This window comes from Mandrillus leucophaeus, unplaced genomic scaffold (genome assembly GCF_000951045.1).
Source record: "Mandrillus leucophaeus isolate KB7577 unplaced genomic scaffold, Mleu.le_1.0 Scaffold248, whole genome shotgun sequence".
Classification (NCBI taxonomy): domain Eukaryota; kingdom Metazoa; phylum Chordata; class Mammalia; order Primates; family Cercopithecidae; genus Mandrillus; species Mandrillus leucophaeus.
This window is the reverse complement of record NW_012102565.1, coordinates 2,299,624-2,321,718: the sequence shown is the minus strand read 5'-3', so window position 1 is coordinate 2,321,718 and position 22,095 is coordinate 2,299,624. Positions and strand designations below refer to the sequence as shown.

General features: G+C 53.3%; 1 protein-coding gene across 1 annotated transcript in view; it reads right to left on the bottom strand.

Moving 5' to 3' along the window:
* The window catches only part of ADCY1 (adenylate cyclase 1 (brain)), a 95,482-nt gene extending 73,387 nt beyond the window's left edge, over nt 1–22,095 (bottom strand). Inside the window, exons 1-2 of the mRNA XM_011983278.1 lie at nt 21,896–22,095; nt 3,537–3,686 (exon numbers count right to left, since the gene is read on the bottom strand). Of these exons, the coding sequence (XP_011838668.1) occupies nt 3,537–3,650 (114 nt within the window). The 5' untranslated portion in view covers nt 3,651–3,686; nt 21,896–22,095. The remainder of the gene's footprint in view (nt 1–3,536; nt 3,687–21,895) is intronic.

The following is a 22,095-nucleotide window of genomic DNA, read 5'->3' as shown; positions in this document are numbered from 1 at the left end:
CTCTTAGAATCAGGGTACATCCACCCAGAAGCCCTCCCAGACTGGGGTGTGTCCATACCCAGATCCTCTCCCAGGTCCAGGTGTGTCTCCCTGGATCTCCCCGCAGAATCAGTTCATATCCCCCCATCTCCCCTCTCAGAACCTCAGGGCATCCCCCAATCCTCTCCTATCACTCATTGTGTTGCCTGGATGGTCCAAGCGGCTGCGGAAGGCTCTGGGAACAGGTATTGAACGGAAATGTGTCATGAATGGAATTAAAATATGAAAGGCAGATGCTCACAACTAGCCACATGGTAAGGCTCCCTCACCTGTCATTCAGGAGACTGGCATTTCATGCTGACACAGGTTAGGCCTGAGCAGGGCTGCCATGGCCACCTCCAGGCTCTCTGGATGGCCAGGTAGTCCCCAGGCAGATGCTGAGGGACAAAGTGCCTGTGTACCTGAGAGACCCAAGAGCCGGCAGGGCCCTCTTGGGCCCCAAGTGCTCCCCTCTGCCATCCCAAAGAGATAAGGCTCCTTGCACTGACATCGGGCAGCAGGTGGCCAGGAGGAAGCTGAATGCTGATTACCAGCCCATCTAGGCAGACAGTTATTGTGAGATACAACTCTGCAGGCTCAAAGGGAATCGACAGGAAAAATACAGCAAAAGTCAGGACAGCTGAGGTCTGAGGATACACTTGGTAAAGTCACGGAAGGCATGTCCTCAATCAGCGCTCAGGTGTCAAAACATCAGCTCAGCTTTGAAGCAACAGAGGAAATCATGAAGGAAAATGATCCTTCCATTTGAAAACACAAAAGATTGAATTTTTACACAAGGAAAAGCAAAGCTAGAGGAACAGACCTGGGGAAACGTGGGGATGAGGCATCAGTGTTTCTGTTATACAATGAGCACTTCATCTGACTGCCAGGAAAGTCAGAATATAACAGGATGGAGGGTTGGAGCATACTAGTCACAAAGAAATACAGAAGGTGAACAAGCATGAAGGAGTTGCTGTCAGCCTTAGTAAACAGAAAGGGGCAGGGGAAACAGGAGGTGCCAAGTCCTCACAGAGAGAGAGGGAGGCAGGGAGGGAGAAAGGCGGAAACCAATAGGCAGAAGGAGAGGGAGAAGGGGAGAAAGACAGGGACTGCAGAGCAGCTCATCAGATCCCCAACCCACCTACAGCGCTGGGCGAGGCCTGGCAATCTGCATTCCTAACAGGCTCCCCGTTGGCCTGGGCTGCTATAGACAGCAGAATGTAAGCAGACATCACTTATAAAGATGTAAAAGAGCACAAGTTTGGGAAAATACCTCAGAAACTTGGGAGAGAAATGACATATTTACACTGCTAAAAATGTTACTCAGTGAATACTTCATGTGCGTGAAGAAAAAACTCTTTTAGAACGTGGTATCTAAATGTCAGACACTGAGAACACTGCAGAACATGCATTAACGGGAAGAATAAGCAGATGTTTTAAATCACATTTATCACACCAGTAGCTATGTCTGTGCAAAATGATAAGCAAAAAGACAGAAAATAAAATTACATATACACCAAAACGGCAATCACGTGGGAAAAATACAGATAAAGACAAAATCTGAACAATAAATAGCATTCGGCTGGGTTAACTGGATTGGGTGACATTTTGAAAATGTCTTGCTTAAGAACGTACGCTCTGCAGTTAGAACTTGGACACATCTCTGAGCCTCCCTGAGTGTGGACTGCCTCCTCCATAGGGCTGAGGAAGAAATCCCTTGCTCACAGAGCTGCTATAAAACCCAGTGAAATGCTGCACATCAAGCAGCAAAGGCTAGACTAGACAATACTGGGAGGAAAGAGAGTCCTTAGGAGAGGCAGCAAACATCAGAAAATAAATGAAAAAAGACCTACACAGAAGCAGGAAAGGAAGGTATGGAAAAGGAGATGGGAGGGAGATAAAAGAGGAAAAGAAAAGGATGATTCGGAAATGCACACAAGCAGGGCCCATGAAAAGAGCCTTTGCCTTCTCCACTACAGAGGATGTAGTTAAGGGGAGAACAGGGCTTCCAAAGATTCATTTCTGGGATTCTATGGAGGTAACAAAATAAGGCTATACACCTCTCACAAAGCACAAAGGAGGTATCTCTCCCAGTGTGACCGACTCCAGTCTAAGAGCAAATGCTCAGGGTTCAGCCTCGAAAGATGTTCAATTTATACACACACCAACACATTCATGCACACACACAGACAACACATCAACATATGGGCATATACACATATACACACATCCCTGCATATCACAGACATACACACACAGACATACAGGCATGCCCACACAGACACACACATCTACATGAATACAAAACCACACATACATGCAACCACACAGACGTACAGACAGGCACATACATGCACACATACACATGAGCACAGGCATTCACAGACATACATGCACACATGTACAGAGGCAAAGGCAAATGTGCAAATGTCCACACATGCATCTCCACAGGGACGCACATGTACATATACACAGACATGTACCACTGCCCACATATCATCCACATGGACATGCCCTCCTACATGTTCACATACACGGCAATGCACACATCACCTAAACATACATATGTGATCTATTTCTCAACTATATCCTACTTTTATTGTAACTATTAGGGATCGCAACAATGTCTATACATGAAATGTGTTTGTGAGTTTTTACATTTATATTTGGTATAATATCTTGTATTCACATAGTTGAGAAACAGATCCTACATGTCAGCCACAGGCCTGAGACATCAGCAGTTTGGTGTCACAGAGGCCTGTGAGCCCCAAGACTGGGGGAAGAGTCAAGATCCTTCCAGTGGAGGCACCTGGAATGTGCCAGGCTTATCCCAGGGGCTCCCAGATGGTTCTTCCTAAGCCCACATGCTGGGCACAGGCCCCAGGCAGCAGACAGGGAGCACAGAAGACGGGTCACAGAGGGCGGTGGGAACCTAGGCATGGCTCCCTCCAAGCCACTGCTCTTTCACTCGTGGCTGTTTTATCCTGAAAATGGGGTGATGCCAGCCACTGGAGCAACCCCAAGGGCTGTGGGTGCTGTATCATGACCACCGTGACCCTTCTACAACTCCCAGCACAAGGGCACCTCTGCCTTCCACAAGTGCCAGCGTGATCTGGGGTTGGCCACACTGAGCCAAGGGCAGGGCTGGTGGGAGCCTCAGGCCAGTGGGTCAGGGCCACCTGCACGGTCACATTCACCCGAGGCCCAGCCAGGACCTGCCTTGTCCTCCCTGGGCAGCCGACTTATTCCAGCTGTAACTGAAGTCAGTGTGCCCAAATGCTGTCCCCAGAGCAGCCCCATCCCAGCACTATCCCATGGGCAGCAAACCCAGCCTGCCTGTCCATTTGCTAACTATAAAACCTCAGGGCATCTCCTCCACAGCCTCAAATACCAACACGTACCACTGGGAATTGTGGCCCATGTCACCACAAGGTGAACTGAGGCTCAGGAAGGTAGCTTCCTCCACCTCCCCAGCACCACAGCCAACCCCTCTAGGCTGACTGGCCCCAGCCACTGACCTGCTTCTCGTTCTCATCCTCCAGCCTCAGTCGGTCCTCAATGCAGCTCCGGGCCTGCAGGAACGCCTTCCTCTGCGAACGCTCAGTCAGAATCCGCACGAAGACCCCATACATGTTCACACCGACAAAGAGCAAGGCGTTGGCGCCGAGCTGCAGGGAGAGAAGGAGGCAACATGTGGAGCCTGACATCCCACACACATGAAGAGGGCCCAGGCCGCCCGGAGAACATAGCAAGAGCTCTCCAAAAGCCACACTGCCCGCGGCCAAACCCATGGCGTGAGGCCAGGGACACAGGGAGCCAGCTAGGCAGGAGCTTGTCCTCACCCTGTTTGGGTGGCCGTCAGACAGCATGTCAGGGGACAAGGAGTAACCAGGCCTAGTATCAAGGCCAAATTGTGTCCCTCAAAATGCATAAAGTCCTAACCCTCAGGACCTCGGGATGTGACTAATTGAAAACAGGGTCTTTACAGAGGCAATTAAATTAAAATGAGGCCATTAGGGTGGGCACTAATCCAATCTGCCTCGTGTCCTTATGAGAAGGGAGATGAGGACACAGACACAGGCAGCGGGAAGACTCTGTGAGGGCACAGAGAGAAGACGGCTGTCTGCAGCCCAGCAGCGAGGTCTCGGGAGAGCCCAGCCCTGCTCACAGCTTGATCGTGGACTTCCAGCCTCTGGACCGCGAGATTATCCGTTTCTGTTGTTGAAGGTGCCCAGTCTGTGGTGCTTTGTTATAGCAGCTTCAGAAAACCAAGACCCTTGGAGAATACATATGTGTAGAGTGGCTGTTCCCACAACACCTGCACAAACTCCTCTGGAAAGATTCAGGAAAGGTGAGCTCACAAAAAAAAAAAAAAAAACCAGCCCGGATGTTGATTTGGGAACACAGTGAACACCAGCACAAGATGGGGAAACGCAGTGTCCAGAGCCCGGTCTCTGCACACTCCCTCAGTCCTGTCCCCACTTCAGCTTCAACAGATGAGACACAAGGAACAGGCCAGCTTGAGAAGAAGCCAGCGCTAGCAGTGCATCCACACTCCAGGCTCAGGACCAGGCTCAGGACCAGGCTCAGACCCAAGCATCAGGCACCTGGCGCCAGCCTGACCCAGGTTTCCCCTTCACTATCACTTTCCGCTCCCCACTGCCTGCCACCGGTCTCATCTGGTCTGTCTCTACATCTTGTAGACCACTGTGTCTGGACACAGGCCCCTCTGATGAGCCATGCAGGGCTATGGCATGTCCTGCCAGAGGCCCTGAAGAGGGGCTGCAGTTTGTAAGTATTGTATGAAACGGGTGTCCCTTGGTCACTTGCAAAATTGGAGAATTTCTATGTCTGATTAAGCCCAGGCATTTCTACCTGTGCCCCAGGGAGCAGAAACCTGCAGGCTCCGGCTGTCACTGTCTCACACGGATTAACCACAAACACCCCCACATGTGAATGTGTGCTGCACACTATGAAACAGAACTAAAATCAAAAACCAACTCACCCAGTAGTGTGGGGAGCAGCTGCCGCCTAACAGGGAGCCAAGAGAGTCCAGGAGGTGGAACCATGAGACAGGAGAGATGGGTGTCACCCCGATGGGGCCAAGCTACAGGCAGCAGGACGGGAGCCCCCAGACGGATTTAGGAGGGAGACCTGATAGCTCCTGGCCACTTATTGGATGCTGGGACTGAGGAGCAGGCAGAAGAGTTGACGCTGATCAGGGGCAGGGGCCACAGGGAGGGGAGAGGACAGATTTGGAGCACCTTCAAACCCGAGGTGTATGACATAGCCTCAAAGGCATGTCCATCAGGAGGCTGGAAAACAAACCTAGGACCAATGGTCACATGTAATCTGGAAACAACATCAGAGCCACTCTCAAAGAGGTGACAGGGGAGGACGGGGAACACGAATCTGCAGGGCCCCAGCTGACAGCCATCCTCTGTCTGACACCTGCACAGGGGACCTGACCCTCACCCAGCACATCTCCCCACACACATCAGACACACCCCCACCTGACCCTGTGGGGCTGACGACATTAAACACCACTCACTGGCAAAGGCACAGGCAGGAAGTTGCCCCTGCTGGACAGCGCCACCTTGACCACAGCCTCTGCAAGCCAGAAATGGGATGGTTGTCGCCTGTGTGGGGTCAGAGAAGGCAGCAAGACATCCAATAGGATGGCATCTCCCAGGCCCTCAGTATCAAGAAGGTGACCTTGAAATCTCCACTATGACCCTGAAGATCTCCACGGTACCTGAACATGGCCATTTAGCTTCCCTCTCGGTGCATTTGACAGAGCTGTCATCATGGTGTGGATACCATTGAGATCTGGCTTTTTCCACAAACAAAATGCAAAGCATGTTAGGGTATGTTCAGTGCTCAGAATCACCGAACACCATGGGGATGTCTGGAAAGGGTCAGGGCCGGAGCAGGGAGCTGCAGGACCCAGGGGCCAAAGGACATGTGGGGCACTGGAGCTGCCAAAGCTAAGCCAGCAAGGTCTGCAGAGGGGCCTGCACAGGAGGCCACCACCCACTTTCTTTTTTTTTTTTTTTTTTTGAGACGGAGTTGTGCTCTGTGCCCCAGGCTGGAGTACAATGGCCGGATCTCGGCTCACTGCAAGCTCCGCCCCACGGGTTTACGCCATTCTCCTGCCTCAGCCTCCTGAGTAGCTGGGACTACAGGCACCCACCACCACGCCCTGCTAGTTTTTTGTATTTTTTTAGTAGAGACGGGGTTTCACGGTGTTAGCCAGGTTGGTCTCGATCTCCAGACCTTGTGATCCGCCCACCTCGGCCTCCCAAAGTGCTGGGATTACAGGCTTGAGCCACCGTGCCCGGCCCACCCACTTTCTAAAGGAAGTGAAAGGCAGGTGGACTCCAGCCCTTAAAGCAAAAATGATAATTAGGAACAACAAAACCTCCCTTGGAGATTTTCCACATCTTAGCTTCCTTTCTCCCCTGGTTTCCTCCTGGAGCACAATGGGCTTAGATTACAAGTGTACGACAAGGAGTCCATGGTGGTGGGGACATAGCACAGCTGGCAGGTCAGTTGTCACGATGACCGACCCTCCCTGTGTGTATCAGAGCTGTTCCGTGTAGGGTAGCAGCCCATGGAGGCCGGGGGGAATGGCGGCTGGTCCCCCTCATCTCTGCTCTACATGGAGGTGTGCCTGCAAGGCCTCCCAGGGCCCGGGGAACCCTTTCTCAGAGGGAACCAGCCGCTCCTCTCTTTCCATTAGCTTGCCTCCCCATTTCTGTTAACTACAATCTGTCCTCACTAGAATGGGAACCATCACTACCTGCCCTTGGGCTATCTGAAGGGCACTGTCATCAATGAAACCAACACTCGCATTGGAAGCTTCAGACCCCCGTGACCCCTGGAAAGGAAAAGCACCATCAACAACCCAGTCCTCTATGAGCTGGACACTGCCTCCCTTCAAAAAACAAACAAAAAACAACAACAAAAAAAAACCCCACGGAGGAGGAGGGTGGTTGAGAAGGGATTGCTGCAGAAAGGACACTTCAGTAGGGCTGGGTGTCATCTGCCAAGTGCTCCATACCCGCCATGAGCACAGGGCTCACCCGCCAAGACACCCATGCCCCCACATTTTCCCAGATGAGCATCCTCAACCACCAAATGCATCCACTGTGTTGGAACTGAGAGTTCCAAACCTGTCCCCAAGGTCTGGAACTCTCAATTCTCTCCATGAAGCTCTCTGAACTCACCGTTAGAGGGGCATTTAGGTCCAAAAGATGCATGTCCCGCCCAGGGCAAGGCAATCGTGATATGGCTTAGCACATGTCACAATGACAAGAAAGGCAGGCTCGGGTCACCATGAGCTACTCAGAGATGGGGGCTCCAGGGGCTGCAGGGGGAAAGGCGGCCTCCCCACCACAGCCCGCTGGTCACTCCTGGGGCAGAGGATGCAACCCCAGCCCAGCCCAGGCCATCTGTACACCATCACCACGTTCCCTGACCACATGGTGCCCCAGAGTCACATGCTGCCCACACCAGCCAGGCCCTGGGTGGTACCGGCCTGCTGGTCTCCCAGTATGGACACCCTTTTAGGCCCTCACCCCAGCAAGGGCTGTGCTGGGCTGCGAGTGAGGACAGGAATCCAGGTATCCTCACCAGGGTCACACCCTGCCCTACCCCTGCCTGCTGCCCACACCACCTCTGTGCCTCAGTCTCTCCATCCAACAGATAGGCAGATTGGTGGCAACTGTAGTACCTACCAAATGAAGTTATCAAGGAGACCTAAGGAGAAACCCAACAAAGGACACTGCGTGGGACACAGGTTAGACTCTGAGGTATCAGGGTGAGCCTGGAGCATCACGCAGTGCCAGAAAGGAAAGCATTACACACACAAACACACACACACACGAAATGATGGGGGTGTGTCAAAGGACACAGCAGCCAACTGAAAGAGCCCCCAATGGCCAAAGAGCCAGCACCTGGAAACACCCTGAAGAAACCTTCATGGGCCAGATTAACTCAGCCAGACAGCTGGGAAGAGAAGGGCTTCCCAGGGAGTCAGCTGGACTGAGCACCAGCATGCACGGAAAAGGCAACCAGGAGGAACAGGACCTGTCTGCAGGCCCTGGGGCATCTCTACTTGACTGTGCACCACCTGAAAACCTCACCAGGGCCGGCTCCTCGCTATAGGAGGCAGGTTAGACTCAGGCACCAGAATGAACTCGTGTTTGGCTTAATTCACAGGAGGGTACCTATGCAAATGTTTATAGAAATGTGTGTGCAGGCCCGGCGCGGTGGCTCACGCCTGTAATCCCAGCACTTTGGGAGGCTGAGGCAGGCAGACCACGAGGTCAGGAGATCAAAACCATCCCGGCTAACACGGTGAAACCCCATCTCTACTAAAAATACAAAAAATTAGCCGGGCCTGGTGGCGGCGCCACCTGAGGCAGGAGAATGGCGTGAACCTGGGAGGCGGAGCTGGCACTGAGCCGAGACTGCACCACTGCACTCCAGCCTGGGCGACAGAGCGAGACTCCGTCTCAAAGAAAAAAAAAAAAAGAAATGTGTGTGCACATACACATTCTAGCTCTACCTAATGAGAGAAAACTAGAAGCAATGGCTCCCCAGGAGCAATGAGGACACCAGGAGGCCAGGTAATGGTCTTTAATAAAATTCTCCAATAAAAGGAACTGGGCTCCCTGGAGAAATGACTGATTCTTGGGCTCAGGCAGAGAAAATATTTGCTAATCAAGCAGATGGGTCTGGAACACCTTGCAGGACCAGAAAGTAAAGCAAGTGTCACAAACACACACACAAATGAAGGGAAGGGGGAGTGTCAAAGGACACAGGAGCCAACTGAAAGAGCTCCCAATGGTCAAAGTTGGAACAATTTGAGCAACACAAAGCAGTATTGAATTGTAACCCAAAGTATAAAATAAACATCAGTACTGATATAAATCAATGATTAAATAAAAAGTAAATGAAGGACAACAGATGAATAGGCAAAAATTTGGAGCATTCCAAATCATTTATAGCTACTCCGCCCTCAAGAACGTAAATTCCCCACTCCTTCAGTATGGGCTCGGCACAGTAACTTCCTTCGGAAAAGCACAAAATGGAAAAGGAAGAGAAAAGAGAAAACCTCTACGGAGGAGAAATCTGCCAATACCACCTTAGCCAGCTAGTAACTGCCAGCTCTAGCCATGATGAGTCCTGTTGACAGATGTGCCCTGACACAATGCAGTGAGGGTGTGTCCTCCCAGGCCTCCTGCTGAAAACCAATACCCCAGTCTAACCAAGAGAAAATCATCAGACACTGGAGGGTCACTGGACTAGCATCCATCATGGTCACTGGGCTGACACCACTCGTGGTCACTAGACTAGCACCCTGGAGGAGCCCTGCGCCCCTCCCCCAACCCAAGATGTCCCACAGTCCTTGGAGAAAGTATCCCAATCTGACATCATCATCCCACACCCCCAGGTACCTGTCCTTCCTCTCCTTCAGAGACAGGTGCCACTGCCCAAGCCAAACCCACAAGTCCCCTGATCTTCTCTCTCTGTCCTTTTCAAGCCTTCATTGGGTCCTGCCCCGACACCCCTATGCCACCAACTTCTCTCTAATCCCATTGCCTGACACAACCCACAATCAGGCCATAGTCAAAGTCCCCGTGAGATACTCCCATCATCTCAGATACTGGATGGAGCGCCACCTCCCTGGCACGCTAGAGAGCCACTGAGCCCTGTACTCACCTCTGACCTGTCTGCCATGCCACGCACATACATGCGAGCACATGCCCTGGCCATGCCACAGTTCTGGGCAGAGCATGCTCTCAGACCTACAACCCTCACTGCACCCTTGGCCAAGAGGGTTTTCCCTCCTTTCACAGAGCAGCCTCCTGATCCCTGGACTGGTCTGGGTGGTCCCTTCTCAGCCCAAGATCACTCCTATTGGGTATGAAAACCTCTCCATTGAATTTGCTCCCATTTTCAATGTGCCATCACCCGGGCTGCCCCAGCACAGTCCCTCAGCCTGGGTGGCATTCAGACAATCCATGGGGACAGGAGAACCACTGCAGGACAGTCCTCCAAACCAGCCTCTCCTGAGCAGAGCGTGAGTGTAGGCACAGTCTGGGGGCCTACTGGAGGGAGTGCTTTCTCACATGAACTAACAGCACTCGGGCCACAGGCCAGCAAAGGAGCTGACTCCACACAACTGCTCCCTGCACAGCACTGGGCATGTTCTCATTGGTAAATTCCCAGACTGCGATCAGCCTGCCATCTCCCAGGTGTCTGGATGGTGGGGTGGTCCCTCTGCCCTCCTCCCTGACTGAGCCCCCAATGGACATCACCCAGTCCCTCCACGGTGCTCACCAGCGGCTCAGTGCTGGTGTGATGCCATTCTCTTTAAACCATGGCTGCTTCTTCAGTGTCTCACACAAGCGGGTTTTTAAATTAACGTAATTGCTTGTTAGCTTCTGGTGTTTGAATTAATAAAAGCGTTTTAGAATTAGCATCCTTTGAAACAGGGCCGGCAGAATGCTGATAATTGTTGAAGCCAGTGATGGGTACTCAAGAAATCACTGTGCTGGTCTCTCTACTTTTGTGTATATTTGAATTTCCCATAATAAAAATAAAACAACACAATTTTTTTTAAAGAAGAATTTGACAGGCTCTCTCTGAGCTCCCATCATCAGGTTTCTAACACGTGAAGCTATGTTCACCAGACCTAGGAAAGGATTCTCACGGGGACCTGGAAAAGCAGCCATCTTCGGTGCTTCCTGTGTAACCACTGGCACCTAAATTCCAAGGGGGCGTTAGGGCCTCATGCAGCCTGTTCCTCCATGGTGCCCCTCTCCAAGCCAGCCCAGTCTCCCTTCCCGGGTCATACACACTCGAGAGGTCAGCTTAGGAGGGAGAAAAGATTGATAGAATCTGACATGAGGACACTAGCAGGAAAGTGAGGAACACAAGGCAGGGAAGTCAGGAAGACAGATGCAAGCCCCCAGGCGGCAGAGCACCCTGGGGACAGCTCCCATCAAAGACAGTCCGCTCCCCACATGTCTCAATACATCCCTGCCCAGAAGATCAATGAATGACACAGTGACCATCTGAGCCTCCCAGAGAGGGTGACACCAGAACCTCAGAGCAGCGCCACTTCCAGCTTGTCCACTCCCACCCACAGCACCTGTGACACCAGCCACAAGGAGCCACACCATCAGCTGAGCTCTCAGGCACTGCCCATTTCTCACCCTTGAACAAACTGAAGCCAAGGCGCTTGGCCTAAAAGATGTGCCCACCTGGGCCGGGCATGGTGGCTCCTGCCTGTAATCCCAGCACTTTGGGAGGCCAAGGTGGGCAGATCACCTGAGGTCAGGAGTTCAAGACCAGCCTGACCAACATGGAGAAACCCCATCTCTACTAAAAATACAAAATGAGCCAGGCATGGTAGCGCATGCCTGTAATCCCAGCTACTCAGGAGGTTAGGCTAAGGCAGAAGAACTGCTGGAACCCAGGGGGCAGAGGTTGCAGTGAGACGAGATCGTGCCATTGCATTGCAGCCTGGGTAACAAGAGCAAAACTTCATCTTAAAAACAAACAAACAAAAAAAAGATGTACCCACCCAGCAGGACCCTGCCAGTGACAAGATCCCACCTAGCACCAGGACATGATCAGTGCTCATAAAACTTTTCTGATGTCTGCAGGTACAGATTTTTAAAAATTAACTCTCAGAGGTTATTTCAAAATCCTCAGGCTAAGCCAATGTTTCCTAAAATGTGTTCCTTCAGTTAATTACTGACACTGCAGGGTAGGTAGGATCTGAGAAAACAGCTGTCACAGAAAATAAGTTCAACGAACAAGTATTTAAGATCCCTTTTTGAGGCCACGGTTGTTTCAGAAAGGCAAAGCGTTCTCTTAAGAAGAGGCTATTCCTCTTACAGGGGAATGAAGGTAAAGGCACTCATGACTTCCGGGAGCATCACCACTGAACGTGGCTCCAGCACCGGCTCACTGCACTGGCCAGCACATGGTGCACACAGAGGTGACCAACCAGAATGCTCACTGACACATGCTCCCTGGGGAACAGAATGTTCCAGAGCAGGCTGCCCTGACTCCCAGCGCATGCCTGCAACTGCCTGGCATCTCCTGAACTTTCCACCATCCTCCTAAGCAGACTCGCCCTCATCAGCTACATGCTTATTACAATAATGCTGCTTCCAGAGACTAGACGGTAGAGCTGAGAAAACCCACTGGTGCCCCTACAGGCTGGGAGAGAAGCCCTCCTTGAGTGTAACCAGGGGATGCTTCACATGGAAAGACCGGATGCTGGCCACAGGCTGGGACCCCTGGACCTGACTCCAGACTGTGTGGTAGGTGGGGCGCATGGGGGGTAAAGAATGCAGTATTAAACAGGTTTAGCGAGAAAGCACTGAGCCCAGTTGCCAGGGAAGGGCACTAGAAGGACCATGTCCAGGGACAAGAGGTCAAGTGAGTCCTTAGGGCTAGTGGGCAAGAGACAGCCAGAGGACCACAGGTAGAGATATACAGCAGGGGGCAGCGGGGGGCTCTGTCCCAGGCACAGCCCTGCTGTGAAGTGGCCATCCTCTTTGTCCACAGTGGGTGTCTGACATCCCCACACTCGGACATGTGATACCTTGGGCCCCGTGCCACCTGCTGTGTAAACAATGCCCCACCCATCAGAAGCATCAGTGCTCCTGGGAAGTGAGGGTCACCAGAGCCAGGGTGTGCCACATGCAGCAGGACTGCAATCAGGTGAACCAGGTCAGTAAGAAAAGGGCACTCAGGGCCTGGCATGGTGGCTCACACCTGTAATCCCAGCACTCTGGGAGGCCAAGGTGAGGGATCGCCTGAGCACAGGAATTCAAGACCAGCCTGGGAAACATAGTGACACTCCATATCTACAAAAAATAAAATTAGCCAGGCATGATGGTGCACTCCTATAGCTCTACCTACTCTGGAAGCTGACGCAGGAAGATCACTTGAGCACAGGAGTTCAAGGCTGCAGTAAACCATGATAATGCCACCGCGCTCCAGCCTCGGCTACAGAGAGAGACCTTGTCTCAAAAAAATAAATAAATAAATAAATAAAAGCAGGGCATGGTGGCTCATGCCTGTAATCTCAACACTTTGGGAGGCCGAGGCAGGTGGTTCACCTGAGGTCAGTTCGAGACCAGCCTGGCCAACATGGAGAAAGCCCATCTCTACTAAAAATACAAAATTAGCAGGGCATGGTACTGCATGCCCGTAATCCCAGCTACTCAGGAGGATGAGGCAGAAGAATTGCTTGAACCTGGGACTCGGAGGTTGCAATGAGCCGAGACCGTGCCATTGCACTCCAGCCTGGGCAACAAGAGCAAAACTCCATCTCAAGAAAAAAAGAAGGGGGAAAATAAAAGAACACTCAGATGGCCAAGCACCGGGGAGCCAGGCCAGTCAAGCACAATGCATCTGCATTTTCTCAGGCTGAGCCACTTCCCGAAGGCTGAAGAGTATACTTCAGAGAAGAGTCTACTTCGGAGAAGGAAACAAGGAAACACTGTACTCTGATAAAAGAGCTGCTCTGTATTTTTAGAATCAAAACAAAAAGTTGTACTCTGATTCAGAATGTGCACCAGCATGGACTTTCTCCTCTATGGGGCTTGGAGGCTGTAGTGTAGGGCTCCCAGCATTTCTGGGGACCCCATTACACTGCTGGCAGCATCCTGTCCACCTGCTCCCAGGTTCCTCTGAATGTTGCCAATGCTATTGCACTTGTATGCACACACAAGCATACATGCATGAAAACACATGCACATGTAAGAACATATGCATGCACACATGCACATGGGCATGCCCTGACACACAAACATACACATCCACACATGATATGTACACGCAGTCACACGTATCCACATGCACATGTGTGCACACAGGCACATGCCCACACAGAAGCCCCACCCAGAGAGCTGTGTTCAGGCTCTACGAAGTCACACCCAAGCTCTGGGAAGCAGACAGCTCTTCTCAGCTCCAGGCTTTCTTCCCAACCCAAACTGAAGGCAGAGCGAACACTAAAGCCTGGAGATCAAAGCAGTTCCTGCCATCCCTTTAATCCAGGGAGATGGGATTGTTCCAGGGTCTGCGCTGCCTTCAGCACAAAGCCAGAGATGAGCCGCGGCGGTGGGCTCCTATTCTTCTTGCCCTGCCCCCAGGGATTCTCCCACACCTCATACATCCTTCCTGGGGCTAGCATCTCTGCACAGCAGAAGGAAATACACATGGGGTAGGAGGACAGATGGGACCCCCTTAGCAAAATAATGCAGAAGACACCCCATGCTCCACTGAGAAAAGAGCCCAGGTCAGCCTGAAGAGGGCACAAGGAGCCGAAGGGTTAAAGGGGACAGAGGAGAAACACTGGGAGGGAGAACAGGAAGACTGGGTGGTGGAGGCAGCCCTCCCACCCCGCCCCCCAGCCCCAGGTGCCTGCCCTGGCCTGCACTGGAGAGGGGCACAACCAAGTGGCAGGCAGCCCCACTCCCTTCCCTAAGGAAGGCTTTAGAGTCCTAGCCTGTCCCTGCCTCCAGAGCTCCCAAGTCCCATGTAGACACGCCTGCCCTCCCACCAGCCCTCACTACACCTCCGTGATGCAGGTAAGGCTGGCAGCCTGGCTTCCCTTCACAGGCCAGATTCTGGGATTGCCAAGGTCACTGAGCTGGTGGTGCGGGAACTGGGCTTCAACCCAGGTCTCTGTGGTGGTGCCGCTGAGACACAGGGCACAGGTTGCCCTCCCTCACAGACCAGGATGGCACATCTACTCATAAGACCCACATACTAGTAACAGTGAAGTGAGCGTAGGTGAGCGTGAGCATATGAGTGTGCATTAGTTTACGAGTGTGCATGTCAGTGCACTTACTGTATCAGTGTGCAAATGCGCATTGCTTTGTGTGTGAACCTATGTAAGTGGCTGAGCATGCATGTATTTGTGAGTGCACTGTGGGAGTGTGTGAGCTAGTGTGTAGGTATAAAATGAGTGTGAGGGTGCATGTGAATATGTAAGTGCATGCATACAAGTGGGCATGGATGTGTGAGTATGCACTAGTTTATAAGTGTGAGTTTCTGTGTGATTATGTGCATGCATGTTTGGGGGGAGAATAAGCGTGAGTGTAGGAATCTGGGAGGGTTTTTGTGTGGGTACGTGCATGTATGGGTGTGTGTGTGTTTATGTGTGTGTATGAGCATGTGTTTATGCATGACCATGTGTGTTTGCATATGTTCATGCAAAGAGGAGGGATGGATATAACTCATATGCTTACATGGAGAGCAGGAAAGGTCTGTTCCCATTACCTTGCTCAGCCCCTCAGGGTAAAGAGAGGACCTGTGGTCGTGTGAACTCCCCAAGGGGGTTATGTGGACATGGCTAGGTGGCCAGGCTGCTTCTCCTGACTAAACCCTTGCCCAAACCCCTGCCCCTGCCACTTCAGCCCCCATGCTGCTTGGGGTTCAAAACCCAGCTGAAAAGGGGTCAGCCTGGCATCATGGCCACAGGGATGCCTGTCTCCACTGTGGACGCATGGCCACCTCTGACTGGGGCTGTTCCACAGGGTGTTCCCACTAGTACAGTTTGGCAGAGAACACTTGGGCTGAACACACCATGCCAGCCACCTGCATTTTGGGGGTCTCTCCGAACATTTGAGCAAGACCAGCGCCTCACTGCAACTATTCAGTTTTACTAAGTCAGAGACTAACTAGTAGGTCATCAGCTACATACAGCTATGTATGTAAGTGACAGTAAGGGGTAGGTCCCACTTCACTGGGCCCAGAACAGTGTGGGGAGGACAGGGAATGCCTCCCAGGCACAATCCATTCATATTAACTGGAGGATGTATCTGTTCTACAAAACCACAGGAGGGAGCTACTGTTCCCTTTGGTGAGGGAGAAACTGAGGCATGGGGATCATCCCAAGCCCAAAGTCACACAGATACACTAGAGCCCCTGAAATGGCAGGAGAGTCACCCACCTCATATGCCCACCCTCTTCCATCTGAGTCAGACCCACCTCATATGCCCACCCTCTTCCATCTGAGTCAGGAAATGGTCCAAGGACATTTCTGGGCATCTGCAGGAACCTGTGAACCTAAGGAGTTGATCCCTGGCCCTCTCAACCTCAGAGATGTGACAGGAGAGGGACATCGACCTAAAACCACCATGAACCCCAAAAGGGCAGGCAAACAACTCTAAAAGCCAGTGGTGACAGTGGCAAGCGGACACCACCGACCGGAGCCTGCTGAGTGGTCCCCTCGGGTCCTCACACAGCCCCCAGCCCACTCCAATCTCCTTGTGGCCACACTCAGCACTGCTCTTGGGAGAAAGGGCAAGTCCACAGTGTGGTTTTGCCCCACTTGGGCCTTTGTGGGACTCATCCCACTACTCTCGCTTGCTCACAGCCCTGTGCTTGGTCCAGTGATCCTGGCTGAGCGCCTAGTCCACAGGGAAGCCACCTCAAGCGGTTAGGCCTGGTCTGTCCCCGTGTACACCTTCAAAGGTCACCTGAATACTCCCCCCTGCAGGATTACAGTCCGAGTTATTGACCAGGGTCTCGCCAGTAGACTGCAGCTTCTCAGAGGAAGGGAGGTCTTATTCCCCTGGTAAACCAGCCCCCAGCTCAAGCCTGGCACCTAAACACTGTGGGGTCATGGGAACCATCGAAGAGAGACAGGGAGGCCCCAGCAGCTGCAGACTCCACCCGCTGTGTCTGCTCCCAGCTCTTCTCAGGTCCGTGAAGGAGCTGCCCCCTTGCCCCTCAGTCCATCAGTGCGACCAGACTCAGCACGGGTCTAGGGCTCCTTCCACAGTGCAGCCCCTGCTGGGCACATTGTGGAGGGGCAGAGAAAAGCCCCTGGGCCCTCCAGCCCACCTCAGAGGTGGAGTGAATGGGAGCCCCTGGCCCGATGTCCAGGACCATTCTCCCTCTCTTTTGTCCAGACCCATTTCCTGTTCACCCTCATCCCAGCTGCCCTGACAGGGGCAATTCTGGAAGCTTTTTAAATTAAAGTTAACAGCCCTTGAGGGAGGATAAGCCAGGGGGTGAAGGGAAATGGACCAGGGGAACCACCCACCCCTACGAGAAAAAAGAGGGGAGCAGGTTCCAGGGGCATGCATATCCCCTGCTGTTGCTCCCTAACCACTAAACACAGGTCTGGGGGCAATGTGGAGCTGGAGGGAGCAGCAAAGCTGAGACAGGACTGAAACCAGAGTCGCGAGCACAGGAACGTGGGGGCCATGCCCAGGACAGCAGCAAAACTGACCTCAGGGAGAGTGTCCAGGCAAGGACAAGGAGACTACCTTCAGGTCACCAGGCTGCCACACAGCAGGGGGCAGGGAAGCCCACTCCCTGCCTTCACACAGCCTGACCCCTGTGCCAGGAGGAGCAACCCACCTGTTACCCTCCCTGACCCAGCTCTAACCCTAGCCCTGTCGCTGTAGGCAGTGGCTCCACCAAGGCAGATGGATGCGCAGCAGATGGGTACTCCATGGTGACAGGACCAGGCTGCGGGCCACAAAGATAAGGGGGCGGGTGGGAGGGGAAGTGGAGGAGGGGTCTGTGGGGGAGTAGGGGCCAGCCACAGGAGGTGGGGCCCAGCCAGGGGAGGGACCAGCAGCGGGAGGGGCTGGTGGGGGAGGAGGATCCCAGCTACAGAGGAAGGCCCAGCCAGAGGAGGGGCCCGCAGGGGAGGTAGGGCCAGCAGAGGGAGAGGCTGGGGAAAGGGAGGCAGGGCATGGGTAAACTGGGAGGAGACAGTGTGTTGGGCAGTGGGCACAGGAAGCGCAAAGGCTTATGGGGCACAGCCTGAGGGCTGGCAGATTGGTGTCACCAGCGCACACCTATGCCGCGAGCTTTGCTATAAACAACCAGGTCATCCAGGGCCCTTGTGCTCTACGATTCTGCATGCTGTGGTTAGGTTGTTTCACCTCCAAGCAACCAAGCCATGGTTCTGAACCAGAGTTCAGACATAACTGGAGCTGCACAGGGAAATTTCAGCTGACTCCCATTTCTCCATGATAATCGTGATTTCTGTTATCCTGCCTACAGCCAAGAACTCGGCAAAAACTGAAATGTATTTCATTTACATTGATAAGCAACCAAATTGAAAGCATATAATTTGCACACTGCAACGGATCCCTGCTTCAGAAAAAAATTAAGTAAAAATACAACATCCTGATTCACACTGGTCAAAAAGTGGGTATTTCGAGGCTATGCAGAGTAAAGTAGCAACGAGAGGAAGCTCAGAGCTGGCAGAGACCAGGTCTTCCTCTTGCACACATGTGCTGCACCCTGGTTCTCCCCAGGCAATGCAGGGTGCAGGGTGGGAGGGGGACCCCTGTGGGAAGGACTGGGGCCCTGCCCAGGCCCCCCTTTCCCAAGATTCCAAGCTACTCCCTCTGAGGCTCTCCAAGTCTGTGAATGGCATCACAAGGGGCCAAGCCCAGACATCCAGTGTCTCCCTTTCTCCGCCTTCCTCATCCCCCATGTTCCTTGGCACTCACCCCTACCCTACCCCCATGATCTACAGCCCACCCTGGCAAGCCTTGCCCACTACTGACTGTGAGCAGCCATGGATGTCTTGAAACAGGATGCTTTCAGTTCTGACAGGTGCTCAGCTAAATAAAAATGAATTGTATCTCATATAGGTACAATCAGTGACCCAAAAGCAAGGGGCTGGGAAAGGAAAGAAACTCAGTTCTGTCCATTTAGATTTATGGGTACCTCCTCAGTGCTGGCCCAGGTAGGAACAAGGCTGTTCCCCTAAAGACCTCTCTGCTCAGGGACATCAGCATGAAGCACTCCGCCGGGGGAGGAGCTAAGCCCTAGCTACTCAATTCCACCTGGGCTAACAGTCATGCACGTTTCAGAGTTCTCTCCTCTGCCTCCCAGAGTCCTGGGGCAGCTTGGGCTTTACAGGAGAGGAACCAGATGCCCCAAAGCACCCAGGCTGCATTCCCAGAGCCCTGTGCACCCGAAGTGGAACATGAATGCTCTAGGGAACCCTGAGAGTCTTGCTTCAGAGGGGCAAAGGCTCTGGAAAGAGAACACAAGAACTTTCTCCATAGCTCAGAGCAGGGACTTGAACCCAGGCCTCAGAAAGCAGAGGCCTTTTCCAGGCCTCCTTGGGGTTATCCTTGACAAGAAGGCATTTGGGTCTCAGAGAAAGGGGTGGGATTCAAGGGAGGGAGCTCCTTTGCCCCACGGAGTTAACCTGACTCTGGAGCCCACTGGGCTGACTAGTCACTGGGCTCAGCACCAGGAGATCACCGTGGAGATCTCATACTCTGAAGCAGCATCCTGCTATGTAGGCAGTGAGGGAAATCCCCTGCAAAGATTCCTTCGTTCATTCACTCCATCTTTCATCCTCTTTGGGGCATCCACTCCATGCCCAGCATGGCTACCACCTGCCCAAAACTCAGTATGGAGGACAAGGTGCTGTCAACGAGTGACTGCACTGCACAGTGGCACAGGTCCGAATAGGAGGTGGATGGTAAAGCAGTGAAGAGCAGCAGAAACATCAATGCTGTGTAAATGTGTGTGCCGTCTTCTTCACCATCTCAAGCACCAAATTGCAGAGCTCATAAAGGACAGATTTCACAGGCTCCTGGAATTCTCTAATTGGAAAACGGAATCCCTGGGGAATCATCTGCCCCATTCCCCACACTGTAAGTTTCCCTGCACTGATCCCCATGTGTTTGTCAATATCACTACCACCTGTATAGACACGTGGACTTGAATAGAACATTCTAAACAGGCCAATATGTGCTTTTCCAATATGAAGTGCTTGTCTTCACTACAACCCTGCAGGGGGGCCATTCTGCCCTTTACACAGGTGAGAAACCTGAGGCTCAGTGAGGGAAGGCTTTGGATTGCCCAGGGAGTCACAGCTAGCAGGAATACGCAGATGTCTGCTCCCTAAGAATCCTTGCTCCCAGGATGGGCTTCCTTCCCCACTACAGTGACAGTCACAGGGACTCATCTTATCCCAGGGGGAGGGGCAGAGCTCTCTGTGTCCAGAAACTCCTTTACACACTCTCTCCCCTCCCTCTCTTTTTTAATCTTTAATTCTCTAAAAGAAATGACTAGAGGCTATACAGGAATGTCTCTATTTTAAAAGAGAAAGACAATAATGCAGCCTTTTATTACACCAGCTGACTCCCTGGTGTAATAACACAGAGAGAATGCAGTGTGGCTGGGAAGGGACCAAGCTCAGTCCCTCCCTATTCCCGAGCTGCCCCAGCATCTGGTCAGATTGGGGAGTCTTGTGCTTCCAGGTATGGCTGCCGGGCACAGCACGAGGCCCAGGCTAAACACAAAAAGATGGGGGGGTGGGGGCGGTAGGAGATACAGGAATGCCCCCTGAGAATGGTCAGGCAAGGCCCACGTGCTGCCCACAGGAGGCTGTGGAAGAGGCTGTGGAAGAACCCCAGCCTCCTTCCCCTCCAGGACATGCAGTCCTCTGGCTCCTTTCCCCTTTCCTCAGCCTTTAGCCATCCTTTTGTGCCTCTGCCCTTCACCTCTACCTCTCTTCCTCTCTTCCTCCGATGCCCTCTTTGACAATTCTCCATGTACTCCTGTCTTCTTCCCTCCCGTCCCTTCCCATGGGTTGAGCACATGCTGGTCTCTCTCTGACCCTAACACACAAGTGCAGTGATGTGTCTATCCCTGTGCCAGGTTGAGCAACTCATGGCTCCTCTGTGTGCTGCTCCTGGCATCACCATCTAAGGACACCTCCTTAGATCTTTGGGTGCTGGTCCCCTGGGGCCAGGCTATGGGACTCCTCACCACTGCCCCCCAGTTATTCTTCCCTAATCTCCCTGGATTCAGCTTCCCTTCCAACCCCTTACCTCTCCCCAATTTGCTCCCACCACTGCTTCCTTTCCTGAGATGGGCTCCCCCACCCCATTTGAATTCATACCATCCCCCTGCTAAACTGCAGCTACAGGCAGAAACAAAACCCTCCTCAGGGTCTTCCAAATCTCCCCATCCCCCACTCCCCATCCCCATCCCCGCGGCCCGTTAGAGATGGGCACAAGTGGAAGCTCTAAAAGCCCCGCCGTGGGGCAAAGACCTCTGGTCCACGTCCACCTCCCGACAGTTGAAGAGCACGCTCCTCCAGGGCCCAGGAAGAGCCCGCGGGAGGCAGACAGCGTCTTCGTCCTTGCAACCATCTCGCACACCCGACTAGGAAGACAGTGACAAAGTTCGGGCGCAGAGAAGGCAGGGTCAGGGCAACCGCCGAGTGGCAGCGGCAGGGACTAGACTGTGTTTGACCTTGGCAAACCCCACTCTTTCTGGGCCGGAGGCATGTCCACAATATGGTTGCCAGCATGGCTGGAAGAGGCGAAGTCCTTTCCCACCACCCATATATACTCCCCTCGGGTCTGCAGGGCGGGGAGGCGAGCCCCGCACGCGCTCTAGGTGCGCAGGAGAAGAGCCCCGCGCTGCGCGCAGAGCCGGCCTTGGGAGCCCGCCCTGGGGGTCTCCTCCCCTCGCCCACTTTCAGTCCCTCTGTGGGGATGGGTGCGGCAAAAGACCGGCGGACTCCTCTGGCCGCCGTCTGGCCACTCATCAGCTCCCTGACCTTGGTCAAACCTTTCTCTCTCCACACCTGTCTCCCGTCTCCACACTTCACGCCAGGGGCGCTTTGTGGATTTTAACTCTGAAGAGAGCCCTGGCCAGAGGATGCCAGCCCCGACTGCGTCCCCAACTCACTGGAGTGACCTTGAACACACCCCCAGTCGGAGCCTCAGTGTCCCCACCCGTCGCATGGGAAAAAGCGCGCCCGACTCCGGGCGATCCCAGCATCGTCCCAGCAAGTGTGTCCGAGACCAGATGAGGGGTGCCCGGCTGTACTTACCGTCCTCCAGAGACGTGGGCGCTTGGCGGGGACCAAGGTGGCTGTGACCAGCAAGTGCGACGCAGCCACCACGAGCCCAAAGCCGATGGCCAGCAGGCTGCGCACGGGCAGCAAGGCATAGGACACGAAGGTGACCAAAAGGAGCTGCCAAACCCCTTGTTCGGCAGCCGCTGGCCCCCCAGCGGCCCCGGCGGAACCCC